We start from the raw sequence: 13,838 nt of genomic DNA, 5'->3' as shown, positions 1-13,838 counted from the left end.
CAATAGCTATGAAAATGCCAAATAATGACAAGAATAACACTGTTCACAAGACATAATCCTGACATTAGAATTGTTTGGCGGACAAAATACGATAGGAATCAACTTGCCAAATAAGGACAACAATATTTTTGCCATCGTATCAAATTTATTTTAGCATCTATTGATGACTATTTTAAGATTAACATCCGGCGTACGTGAGATATTGGCCCCTCAAAACTTACAACATCTAAAAGCAAACACAATTTTTACAACACAAATGCATCCCGCATGAACAAAGTCTAGTTTCTGCATTAAACATTGTTGGGTTCTTTGCTGTGCGATTTCAGGGATCCTCGGATAACGTATTTGTGAAACACAGCAGCTACCGTAGCTCCAATAAGAGGACCAACCCAGAAGATCCACTGAAATGTAACAAACAAAATTTAATTCCATAAAAACTGCAATACTGACAAATAGAAAACAACAGAAAGGGGAGAATTATCTTCTTCTTACATGGTCGTCCCAGGATTTCTTATGGCCATAAATCATGGCTGCTCCAAAGCTTCTAGCGATTGATGCCCGTTCCAGTGACGGGAATGGTTGCCAAGTGTACCATGAATACAGCAAATCCAATTGAAAGCGATGCCAAGGCCTGCCCCAATCAGTATGTTAGCATCTATTAATACATAAAATAATCAGCGTATTATACATAATAATAAAATTTCTTACAGCATACACGTTCAAGAAATGGACAATGATAACGTACAGGCAAGGTTCACATGGAAATTCCTCACCAGAAATCGTTCACATGGAATTCCTCACCAGAAATCGTCCAGGGCGAGGTGCACATCCCATTTCCAAAAGAAATAGTCCGACTGGAAATTTCACCTCCAAGGAGAACAATACGATCTCTCTCATTTATAGAGACGGAATCTTAGGAAGGGCACAGCACGGAACCTGTTAGCTCATACTGTGGTCAATACACTGGTGATTGTGTAAAGAGTAGAAACTCAGATACCAAGCAGGTTATCACACAGGCTTATTAGGTTTTTATATCTTATTTTGAATGCAAATTTCAGAAATATGAAATTCCCACTTTTAGATTGCCTTAGGTTTTTATATCTTTGGAATATTTTCAGAAATTTACAATACTATTCAATATTTAAAAGTATTGAACTTATTCAGCACACACATTGAACTTATTCAGCACACACATTCCTGCAGATTCCTATGAGATTTAGAAATATTGTCCAAATTTACAATCAAAATAAGAAAAACCACTTTTTGATTACCTACTTTTAAATAAAATAAGCTTTTATATTTTTCAATTTGCCCTTTTTGAATAAAACAAGTTAGCTTTTACAAACAGATTTTTTTCTCAACCGTTTGTCCACATCCAGCAAAACATGTGGAAATGATGATTCAAATTGTTGCAAGGAAGGTTTTTTATTTCTTTTCATAGTACCCAACTGTGAATGAAACTAAAGTTAAAGTTAAAGAAAACTGATTTTCTTCTCAATATTTTCTTCAAACTCCAGTTAAAATAAATCAAATTGGCATGATTCAAAATGCGTAATGCAGTTACTCAGATGCAGATGTAATCTAAAACATCATACACAACCTATTGTTATTATTCAAATTTTAACTTTTCATGGTAGCATTCAATCAATGGAAGGGGTTGTTTACTCTTTTGATTATAGATTTCGAAAATGTTAATATTTGGAATGTTACAGATAAAAGCGAAGTGAAACCATTGCTGTTAATTTTATCGATAAAATTTCAAAATATTTTTCGAATCTAAAATCAAATTAATTTCAAGCCCTAACTACACATTTAGTTAGTTAGTCGACCTCTCGATCTGATGCTACGAGATATTTCTATATAGAGATACAGAAATACGATGTCTCAGATCTGAAGAATCTATAATAAAACGTATAGGAACGTGAGCGTCGCGGGCGTTGCTCTGGATGTCGGTCGCATAGAAGACGGTAAACACCAAGACGAAAGTGCCAACTATCTCTGCGGTGAGAGCTGTTTCATTGCCGTATCCCTTCGACACTGAATTCGCTCCTTCCCCGCCACTAGAATAGTAAGTTTTCTGCAACGCTTTCACCATCCCTGCCCCGCAGATTGCGCCCAAACACTGTGCCACCATGTACAAGACTGCTCGATTCAGAGTCACTTTCCGAGCAACAAACAGCCCGAACGTGACTGCGGGGTTTAGATGCCCACCTGCAACAACATTATATGGTTTTCTCAAATCAAATATCAACGAATTCAGGGAAGAAAGAAATCACTAATTAGTATAATAAGATTACCAACTGAAATTCCAGCGGTGCAATACACGAGGACAAAGATCATTCCGCCGAAGGACCAGGCGATACCCAGGGTACCCACGCCTCCACACGGACTCTTATCGTTAGAATTGCCGATGACGGTGGCAACTGTCACATATAGAAACAAAAGCGTGGCCACGAACTCGGCTATGATGGCTCTGTAGAACGACCAGAGATAAAATTCGTTTGTGTCTAAAAGCAGAGCAGAATGGTGCTCTTCATACTCCACCTTCCCCGAACGTGCTACCGTCTCCATACTTCAAAAATGAAGACTACTGGCTTTCTCACAGTTCTCAACAGCAGAATGGTGCTCTTCATACTCCACCTTCCCCGAACGTGCTACCGTCTCCATACTTCAAAAATGAAGACTACTGGCTTTCTCACAGTTCTCAACCAGTGGATGAGGAAATCATCGGAATCACCTATAACTCAGGCGCATAACATTAGTGAGGATATGACGCTAACTACTTAGCATATTTATAGGAATAAAGTCATTACCTCAGCAGGAAAGTATCAAAGTTCATTAAATTATTAATAGAAATTTAAATTACTAATATGACCTATAATTCAGGCGCATAAGATTAGTGAGAATAATGAAGCTATGAGCATATTTATAGGTATAAAGTTATTACATCAAAGTCATTAACTCAGTAGACGTAACGTTGACTTTGGAATTTTTGGGCAAAGAAAATACGATAGCTATGAAAATGCCAAATAATGACATTGTTCATCAGACATAATACTGACATTAGGATTGTTTGGCGGACAAAATACGATAGGAATCAACTTGCCAAATAAGGACAACAATATTTCTGCCATCGTATCAAATTTATTTTAGCATCTATTGATCCCTATTTTGAGCTTAACATCCGGCGTACGTGAAATATTGGCCCCTCAAAACTTACAACATCTAAAAGCAAACACAATTTTTACAACACAAATGCATCCGCATGAACAAAGTCCAGTTTCTGCATTAAACATTGTTGGGTTCTTTGCTGTGCCATTTCAGGGATGCTCGGATAACGTATTTGTGAAACACAGCAGCTACCGTAGCTCCAATAAGAGGACCAACCCAGAAGATCCACTGCAATGTAATAATCAATATTTAATTCCATAAAAACTGCAATACTGATAAATAAAAAAACAAACAGAAAGGGGACTATTATCTTCTTCTTACATGGTCGTCCCAGGATTTCTTATGGCCGTAAACAACGGCTGCTCCAAAGCTTCTGGCAGGATTGATGCCCGTTCCAGTGACGGGAATGGTTGCCAAGTGTACCATGAATACAGCAAATCCAATTGAAAGCGGAGCCAAAGCCTGCGCCAATCAGTATATTAGCATCTATTAATAGATAAAAAAATCAGTGTATTATACATAATAATAAAATTGCTTACTGCATACGCGTTCAAGAAATGGACAATGATAACGTACAGCCAAGGTTCACATGGAAATTCCTCACCAGAAATCGTTCACATGGAATTCCTCACCAGAAATCGTCCAGGGCGAGGTGCACATCCCATTATCAAAAGAAATAGTCCGACTGGAAATTTCACCTCCAAGGAAAACATTACGATCTCTCTCATTTATAGAGACGGAATCTTAGGAAGGGCAGAGCACGGAACCTGTTAGCTCATACTGTGGTCAATACACTGGTGACTGTGCAAAGAGTACAAACTCAGATACCAAGCTGGTTATCACACAGGCTTATTAGGTTTTTATATCTTACACATATTTTTGGAATTTGTAAAACTTTAGCATGCGAAAGTGTTTACTTATTTTGAATGCAAATTTCAGGAATATGAAATTCCCACTTTCAGATTGCCTTAGGTTTTTATATCTTTGAAATATTTTCAGGAATTTACAATACTATTCAATATCTAAAAGTATTGAACTTATTCAGCATACAAATTCCTGCAGATTCCTATGAGATTTAGAAATATTCTCCAAATTTACAATCAAAGTAAGAATAACCACTTTTTGATTACCTACTTTTAAATAAAATAAGCTTTTATATTTTTCAATTTGCCCTATTTGAATAAAACAAGTTCACCTTTACAAACAGATTTTTTCCTCAACATTTTGTCCACATCCAGCAAAACATGTCGAAATGATGATTCAAATTGCAGCGAGGAAGGTTTTTATATCTTTTCACAGTACCAACTGTGAATGAAGCTAAAGTTACAGTTAAAGAAAACAGATTTTCTTCTCAATATTTTCTTCGAACTCGAGTTAAAATAAATCAAATTGGCATGATTCAAAATGCGTAATGGAGTTAATCAGATCTAAAAAATCGTACACAACCTCGTGTGCTTATTCAAATTTCAATTTTTCACGGTAGCATTCAATCAATGGAAGGGGTTGTTTACTCTTTTGATTATAGATTTCGAAAATGTTAATGTTTGGAATGTTACAGATAAAAGCGAAGGGAAACTATTGCTGTTACTTTTATCGATAAAAAGTCAAAATATTTTTCGAATGTAAAATCAAATAAATTTCAAGCCCTAACTACACATTTAGTTATTTAGTCGACCGCTTTTCGATCTGATGCTACGAAAGAATCTATAATAAAACGTACAGGAACGTGAGCGTCGCGGGCGTTGCTCTTGATGTCGGTCGCATAGAAGACGGTAAACACCAAGACGAAAGTGCCAACTATCTCTGCGGTGACAGCTGTTTCATTGCCGTATCCCTTCGACACTGAATTCGCTCCTCCCCCGCCACTAGAATAGTAAGCTTTCTGCAACGCTTTCACCATCCCTGCACCGCAGATTGCGCCCAAACACTGTGCCACCATGTACAAGACTGCTCGATTCAGAGTCACTTTCCGAGCAACAAGCAGCCCGAACGTGACTGCGGGGTTTAGATGCCCACCTGCAACAACATTATATGTTTTCTCAATTCAAATATCAACGAATTCAGGGAAGAAAAAAAATCACTAATTACTATAATAAGATTACCACCTGAAATTCCAGCGGTGCAATACACGAGGACAAAGATCATTCCGCCGAAGGACCAGGCGATACCCAGGGTACCCACGCCTCCACACGGACTCTTATCGTTAGCATTCCCGATGACGGTGGCAATTGTCACATACAGAAACAAAAGCGTGGCCACGAACTCGGCTATGATGGCTCTGTAGAACGACCAGAGATAGAATTCGTTTGTGTCTAAAAGCATAGCAGAAGGGGGCTCTTCGTACTCCACCTTCCCCGATCGCGCTTCCTTCTCCATACTTAAAAATGAAGACTACTGGCTTTCTCACAGTTCTCAACCAGTGGATGAGGAAATCATCAGAATGACAAATCAGGCGCATAACATTAGTGAGGATATGACACTAACTGCTTAGCATATTTATAGGTATAAAGTCATTACATCAAAGTCATTATCTCACTGGCAAAGTATCAAAGTTTCTTAAATTATTATTAGAAATTTAAATTACGAATATGACTTATAATTGAGGCACATAAAATTGGTGAGAATAGGAAGCTATGAGTATATTGATGGGTATAAAGTTACTACATCAAAGTCATTACTTCAATAGGAAAGCATCAAAATTTATTAAATTTTTAATAGAAATTTAAATTACTAATAAAAATTATATTTATAGACATAAAGTCATTACATTCAAGTTATTATTTCAATAAGAAAACATCAAAGTTTATTAAATTTTTAATAGAAATTTAATTGTAGATATAAAGTTATTAAGTCAAAGTTATTACCTCAATAAGAAAGCATTAAAATTCATTAAATTTTTAATAGAAATTCATATTACTAATAAGAATTTAAATTAGGAAGAAGATAATAATTATTCTATTTTATCATAAAAGATCTAATATATTTATATTAAACTAAAATTTGTTTTGACTTAATGTTTAAATAGTATTTTTGACTCTAAAAATTGATTTAATATCATAAAAACATTTTTAAAACCTAAAATATTAAAGCTTAACCAATATAACTTAGATTTTCAAAAAAATCACCATATTCTTTCAAAATTATACAAGAATTTTCATTATTATCCCAGTAAAAATGTGATACTCTTTTTCTACATATAAAAATATATATAATCATAATATAAAAATAAAATAATAAAAAATCTTAATTTCAATCTTAAAAATATTTACTAATCTTTAATATAACGGATAATAAATCATATCCCTTCAAATCTAATAAAAAAATTAAAATAACTAATAACAAAACATCTAATAAAAAAATTAACAAAAAAATTAAAATGGTAATTTATGATTTGAAATTTTTTCTAATTCTTAAATATAGTAATTCAATCCATTCCATTCCCCACACAACTACCCACACACACACACACACACACACACACACACATATATATATATGCCAACAAGAAATGTGACGGTATTAAAAACTATCTACAAATAATCTTAAATGAGAGGGTTTATCCCAGTTTCCTCCCCGAATTTAGTAATGATGTTTTTTAATTTAGTAGTGATGCAAGGTGTTTCTAATTCTTAAATTTAAAATATTATTGTTATACTTCAAAAAAAAACATAAAAACAATTTTTATAGAATTATTATGATTAACGTTATTTTATTTACATTATATAGAAACATTATATAGAATTATTTTATAAAACTTATGGCTAGAAAGTTATGGAAAATGAAACAAGGTTAAGTTAATTTTTTTAGTTATCGTGCAATTATGGAATTATGAAATGTCTTGTTATGCCTAAAATCAAAAGAAGTGTTACAATAATAAAAGTATTGTGTTACATTTTTTTATTGATTCTAGAAACGATCTTGATATAGGGCTTGGGACTAAATTTTAGAATAGTTTAAAATAGCTCAAAGATCCTTTCAAGTTAAGAGTAACATAAAAGTTACATAGAAGTTTTTCTTTGTTCCCTAAGCTAGTTTAGCATATAGATTGACAAGTTAGAGGATTCCTTGGAAGAAGTGTGACATCTCACCTGTCACTAGTATAGTCATCACCTTTTTGTTTTACACTAGTGATATTATTTTTATGGCAATGACTCACTATGATCCCACATGCAACTAAAAATCCTAACAATTTATATTATAGTATAATTATGACTATTACCACTCACAAAATGGTTGTTATGGTAATGAATTCCAAAATGATTCTTAACCTAGTTTTGTGTATGATAGTAATAATTTGAAGGTGACTTTATACAAATATATGTGAATCCATATCCATGGCTAGCTTAACTAACTAGAACTATTGCATTAGGAAAATAATAAATGGAGGGTGGAATGTTTATTATGAAGTAGAAGAAAAATGTAAATCAAGAAACTTTTAGCTATGGGATAAGAAGAATGTCTTCTTTGATAATCAAATCACCCATGTCACCTTATATGCTTGTGAATATTGGGGTTACAAATTCTTTACAAAACCATGTGAAGAGACCAAGCAAATACAAAAGTGTTTTATAACTTATATTTTTAAAAGTAAAAGTAATGTATGACATTTTATCCTCTTCATAGAAGCAAGCTTTTATCCCCATTGAGAACATGAGTAACAAAAGGTAACTAATATTTCAAGTCTTAGTTAAACTATTAGGGAATAAATGAAAAGGTTAATGTGAAGAATAAAAATAATGTTATAAATATTATTACATCTAAATTTTAAAAAAAATTGTGTTGTGATAAAGGATTAGAGGATAACAAAAAAATTAAGATACCATGAAGAGGTGATCAACTCCAATATAAAGGATCTATCATATCTTTTTATTTCAATTACAATATAGAAAAAAATCAAGATTATTATAAGAGTAAATTGACATTATTATAAAAGTAACAAACTCTCATGAGCTTCATATTGAAAGAGTGTTGATTTTTTTCTAAAAAGTGGGTGTGCTAAAGAATTTTCCATCTATGTAATACTAAGAAGGTGAAAAATATATAAACATCTTAATTCAAAATATTTTACACACCCATATTAAATCACAAATTCAAAAAATTTACTAACCTTCATAACTTGTTAGCCCATCAAACTTATAATGATTTAGGAATGTCCTTATTAACACGTTCAAACAAATTTTTAAAAGCAAATCAAATAATTATTATCCTTATTTATGATTAAAAATATAAAAAATAAGCATTCATTTTATCATTATAGGTATAATTTATATTTATTTTTTGGAAAAATTTCTTTTCCAAATTTAAAATAGATTTAAACTACTATAAAAATTATTTTTAATATAAATAAAAGAAAATTAATAACAAAAAATAATAAAAAATTAATAAATAAATAAAAATTATATATATATAAATATGATAGTTTTAGATTTAAATATAAACCCAATAAAATGCTTAATGCTTTTCCCAAGAGAAAATACTAGATTTAAATATAAACCAATAAAATACTTCATGCTTTTCCCAAGGAAAAAAACTAGAATTTTATATAAACCCAATAAAATACTTCGTGCTTTTCCCAAGGAAAAAAAACAAGAATGTTATCTAAACCCAATAAAGTCTAACGTGTTAGAATAAAATCGAAGAAAGGAATTTACAGTAAATCGTGATGTTATTGCGTCGACAAGGGTCACATTAGCGCGAGGATCATCTCTGGTAAAGTCGGGTCATGAAACTTTGTCACATGACTGTGGGTTTCCTCCAATTATCGCGAACGATTTTTTTATCTCCAAATCTATGATGACCTCTAAAGAGCGTATTTTACTTCATCCATTCAACAGATATATTTCGTCGCATTACGAGTAGTTGAGAAAAGATACATCAATTTTTTCATTGAGTGGAGAAAAAGTACATCATATCAAACACCTGTTTCAACCTGAAAATTGACGTTATTGTGAACTGTAATTCCATTCATTGATCTACCCTAATTAACATTATAAATAGTTATTCTATTAGTTCCACAGTCTCATAAGTCTCCTAGGAAGTTCTTAAGGTCCCAAGATGCATCGAAATCCATAGTCAAGGCTCTGTTTTGAGCATAGATATTTATTTGACCAAACTCTAGTTAAGGTTCTATTTTGTCAACTATACATAATATTAAATAGTCTTGCTTTAAGAATTTATATCTTTTTAGTTTGATTGGCCTCATATAAATAAATTTGAAAAATAAATTGTTATTATTTTTAATATAAAAATAAAATTATTTCAAATAGGTGTAGAATAGAAAAAGAAAACTCCATAATACAAAAAAGACTCCCTAATACAAAGCCATAAGCAATTATTGACTTTAAGCTATAAATGGCTCATTTCCACGATTAGGTTTTTCTTGGACTTTAATCATAGTTATCAAATTATATTGACTCAAAAAATAAAAGCAAAAATTTATTAATTTTTTCCATTCTACTTAATTATCTATAAAGTTCGATTTGTTCTAGCAGCGTACATATATTTTGTGACAACATTATGTAGCTAGCAACTTTTCTAGGGATGGTTTTGTTCAACTACCAAAAAGAGCATTGCTCTCATCTTATCTTAGCTTATTACCCATCCCAATTAACCATACTTAAAAGATGTATCTATCTCACTGGTTGGATTTATGGGGCCACAGAGCCCTGTTATCATCTTAACTTAGCTTATTACCCAACCCAATTAACCATACTTAAAAGATGTATCTCTCATTAGTTGGATCTATAGGGCCACCTGCTCACTTGTCTATGGTTTTTTCTCTTTTTGGGAACCTATTCCTTAGAGGTAAAGATGATTTTTTCTCCTCAGAGGAACGACTCTTTAGGGTAAAGATCGTTTTTCCTCCCCTGGAACTAACTCCTTAAGAGTAAAAATGATTTTTTCTCTTTTGGGAAATGACTCCTTAAGAAAAAAATGGTTTTTTTCTCTTCCGAAAAACCAACTCCCTAGTGATAAAAGAAAATCGTAAGCCTTAAATTTGACCATTGATAAAAGTTAAAAACATAATAATTGATTGATAAAAATTAAAAACATAATAATTGATTTAGTACAATTTTTTCCTTTCCAGATCATTAGGAAAACAAACTTAACCATTTGTAGAAACCATTTTTTCTACAAGAAAACTATATCCATATCCATTATAACTTCTTCTGACCGGGCAAACAAAGTAACCAGCATTATTAGTAACCAGCATTATTTCCCCTCCTTTATCAAGAAGAGCCTAAATTACAAGCAGATTGGACGAAAAAAATTCAAGTATATTAGGATTTTTTTACTAAATTAAGTTAAAGATTCCATAGCTGATCTAATTCAAATCGAAATTCAAACTCAAACTTAGTAATCTGAATTTAGTTTTCCATTCCAATCTGATTTGATATACATACCAAAATCTCCACTAGCATTGGGCCGATATTCGCCTGCCATAGGGCTTGGTAATCGGTCTATTCCGGAATCCTTTGGGCCGTGCATGAACAGCGTTAATGTATCAACCCATTCGGACATCTAAAAAATCTCTTGTACCCTTCCTTTAATTTTCAACAATGAACAGTCAATTACACAGAGCATTTAATGTCTTATATTGAATATTACATCACTCACTGCAATGTTAGGTTTACATCTACTGCAGGACATACAAATCACTAAATCCCAAGTCATTAAATACCTGCGGAATCCAACATACAAATCATTAAATACCCTTTGTATACCCTGTAAAAATGTGTTAAAAATCTTCGTTCCCAATATTTCGGAGTCCCAGAAATACCGCCCATCCATACTCTCCTGTCAGAGGGTGTGATGACCGGTCACATCGGATAGGTTTCAACTCAATGGCTATTGGTTCCGTGTTAATGAAACCCACACACCATATTAGCCATCTGCCCATTTCTGGAGTAAATCTGTTCACGGCGCGGATCCATAGGGTTCCGTAAACACGTGAACAGGCTAGGCATGGATCAGGTGCTCTCCACACAACAGGTCGGGTACACTGACAACAACTACCCTCCAACACGTCGGCATCTTAATACCACTTTATGTGACTCCGAAATTGACAATTGACCCTTCACCATCCGTCTGAGATTTTGAAAAAGATGCGTCCATTTCTGAACGTATCAGATTTTGACTGTGTACCCGGCTGCTTGCTATTGGTCGTCTTTCACACGTACAAAAAGCATTTATAACCTACGTGTACATCCTTGTTGAAGAGATTAACATGGTTTTGCATCGCGAGGTGTATATTGAGATTGTTTTGCATTCAGACAAGCGATAGAAGCAACTCCAAGTGAATAATAATTGTTCAAAGAATTAAAAAGTGGATTATGATCAGCCATTTTCAAAATTCACGCGCACATCATTGTTTCAAGATATTAGCTGGCTTGTGATTTTTTATTAAATGATCCGGATTAAGATGTTAGGATTTTAGGAATGGTCGAGATTTTGGATTAAGATGTTGGGATTTTAGATACATTCGTAAATTTTTGATGGTAAAATTAAAACGAAAATATACATTTTTCTGTTTTAATTTTTTTAAAAAGAAATTTATTGAAATCATAAGTTTAATGAGTAATCTCTACATAAAGAAGTGTTGGAGGATTTTTCACATACTGAATCTATATAGACAGTCAAAAAAACTAGTTTAAATAACATACATTAAGATTTTATCATAAAAATTTCAGCTCGATTCCAACAGAAACTTCAAAAAAATAGCACTAAATACAAGTAGAGATTAAAATTTTTGTAAATCATTAATTAAATGAAAAAATTGTAAATTGTCATGATTTAAGGTTTTAGGTTAAGGTCTAAATTTTTAATAAAATATTTGTGTTTGTAAATTTATTTTAAAAGCATTAGGATTTTAAATTTTATATCGATCATTAATATTTTTAATTAAAAATTCAACATTTTGATGATGAAATCCATTTCTAAATTCGTAATAAAAAAATAAAATTCTTTATAATAATTTACTTTATTTATTAACTCGTTTTTTTGACTTGTGCCATTTTTTGTCAACATTTCAAATCCCAACCGGTATTCATCATGAGGACTTCTTGAACGTTGATACTAAAAGAGCTTGATTTAAATCCCAAGCCTTCTTGAATGTTTATAGTAGAATAGCTTGATTTAAATCCCAACCCGGATTCATCATTAAGACTTCTTGAATGTTAATAGTAGAAGAACTTGATTTAAGCATTTAAATAGTTATCAGAGTAGATTATAAAGAAGACTTCTTGAATGTTAATAGTAGAAGAACTTGATTTAAGCATTTAAATAGTTATCAGAGTAGATTATAAAGAAGAGATTAATATTACCTCGTTTTAATAATATTAATTGCAGATTTTTGAATAATCTAAATTATTATTATAATCCTTAATTTTAATAATTAATATTATAAATATTTAGTAATTATTATACTAATAATTCATATAAGCATTTAAATCTGTGATGGTAAGATTAAAATTCCGGTAAGTCATTGATTAAATGAAAAGATTGTCATGATTTAAGGTTTTAGAGTAAGGTGTAACTTTTTTAATAAAAGATTTCAGATTTCAGTGCTTTTAGGTTTATATGTGATTTAAAAAATACTAGGATTTTGGATTTATAAATTTTATATGGATGATTAATATTTTTTAATTAAAAACTCAACATTTCCATGATGAAATCAATATTTAATTTTTTTTCATAAAAAAATAAAATTATTTTTAATAATTTAATTTATTTATCAATTACTCTTTCAATATTTGTTATTAAAATGTTATTTTAATTTTTTTTTATTTCGTTTAATTTTTTTTATCTTTTAATTATTATTTTATTTTATTATTTCATATTTTTATTTAATAAATATTCCATTATTAATTACTTTAATAAATAAAATAAATATTAAAATAATGATTAGTTTAATAGATGGTGTATAGAAATAGCCCGACTAAATTGATGATTTGTACTATGTTTGATAATATAAAGTGACATGTATGATTTGTTATTTAAGTAGTGAAGTGGTGTCGCCCTTTTTGTCTATTTATATGTTTTAATGGCAGATGTTACGTTACATTATTCATGCAATGTAATATAATAGTATATTTAATATATGTAATATTACGGTATTATATCTATATGTGAGTTGTATTTATATGTTTTAATGGCAGATGTTACGTTACATTATTCATGCAATGTAATATAATAGTATATTTAATATATGTAATATTACGGTAATATATCTATATGTGAGTTGAGTTTGGTTAAATTGAATTGAATGATATAATATAGTATATTATTTATAAATAATGTTAAAAATATTTTATAATATTAAAATATTTTAATGAAATTAATATTAATTAAAAATGTAATAATGTTTAAATTTTAAATTTTGTTTATTTTTGTAAATTTTGTAAGATTTTTTGATTTTGGAGTTTTACATGTTTATTATTCATCTCCCTATGCGGTAATACAAGATTGGAACCCAAGATCTCTGGTTCTATGAAACTTCATTCTACAATCGTTATTCACCTGGCTGTTGCACAAGATTCTAACTCAAAATTTCTAGTTCGATGAAACTTCATTCTACCCCATCACCACTTGAACTACCCCATTTTTTTTAATATTTTATTTATTTAAAAATATTTAAAATGTAAAATAAATAAATATATAATGATTTA

The 13,838-nt window shown here is 31.0% G+C and overlaps 2 protein-coding genes across 4 annotated transcripts; both read right to left on the bottom strand.

Annotated features, from left to right (window-relative positions):
* Nucleotides 1–227: 227 nt before the first annotated feature.
* On the bottom strand, nt 228–2,748 carry LOC149226531 (putative aquaporin PIP2-8). 3 transcript variants are annotated; one of them, XM_089377516.1, is made up of 4 exons: nt 2,298–2,748; nt 746–2,211; nt 493–631; nt 228–401 (listed from the first exon to the last, which is right to left on the bottom strand). In XM_089377516.1, exons 1-2 carry the CDS (start codon nt 2,569–2,571, stop codon nt 1,844–1,846), a joined length of 642 nt encoding a protein of 213 aa, XP_089233642.1. In that variant the 5' UTR covers nt 2,572–2,748; the 3' UTR covers nt 228–401; nt 493–631; nt 746–1,843. The 3 variants fall into 3 exon arrangements, with proteins under 3 accessions (XP_089233642.1, XP_089233641.1, XP_089233643.1); XM_089377515.1 differs by having other exon boundaries at nt 493–2,211; XM_089377517.1 differs by having other exon boundaries at nt 493–2,211; nt 2,364–2,748.
* Nucleotides 2,749–2,900: 152 nt separating this feature from the next.
* On the bottom strand, nt 2,901–5,643 carry LOC149226530 (putative aquaporin PIP2-8). Its single transcript, XM_089377514.1, has 4 exons — nt 5,277–5,643; nt 4,892–5,187; nt 3,493–3,633; nt 2,901–3,399 (listed from the first exon to the last, which is right to left on the bottom strand). Exons 1-4 carry the CDS (start codon nt 5,545–5,547, stop codon nt 3,289–3,291), a joined length of 819 nt encoding a protein of 272 aa, XP_089233640.1. The 5' UTR covers nt 5,548–5,643; the 3' UTR covers nt 2,901–3,288.
* Between the last annotated feature and the right edge of the window lie 8,195 nt (nt 5,644–13,838).

The sequence above is a fragment of the Pinus tabuliformis genome, chromosome J, assembly GCF_031772625.1.
Source record: "Pinus tabuliformis cultivar Carrire ecotype Pingquan chromosome J, CPIR1, whole genome shotgun sequence".
NCBI classification, from domain to species: Eukaryota; Viridiplantae; Streptophyta; class Pinopsida; order Pinales; family Pinaceae; genus Pinus; species Pinus tabuliformis.
Note: the sequence above shows the minus strand (reverse complement) of the source record. Positions and strands in the feature narration are given on the sequence as shown.

What these genes read in the sequence shown, in the direction of transcription:
- LOC149226531 (XM_089377515.1), bottom strand. Translation starts at nt 2,571, where the DNA reads ATGGAGACGGTAGCACGTTCGGGGAAGGTGGAGTATGAAGAGCACCAT. An exon ending in CACCGCTGGAATTTCAGTTG is followed by an intron (nt 2,212 to 2,297) that starts GTAATCTTATTA and finishes ATGTTGTTGCAG; the next exon opens with GTGGGCATCTAAACCCCGCA.
- LOC149226530 (XM_089377514.1), bottom strand. Translation starts at nt 5,547, where the DNA reads ATGGAGAAGGAAGCGCGATCGGGGAAGGTGGAGTACGAAGAGCCCCCT. An exon ending in TTGCACCGCTGGAATTTCAG is followed by an intron (nt 5,188 to 5,276) that starts GTGGTAATCTTA and finishes ATGTTGTTGCAG; the next exon opens with GTGGGCATCTAAACCCCGCA. An exon ending in AGAAATCCTGGGACGACCAT is followed by an intron (nt 3,400 to 3,492) that starts GTAAGAAGAAGA and finishes ATTACATTGCAG; the next exon opens with TGGATCTTCTGGGTTGGTCC.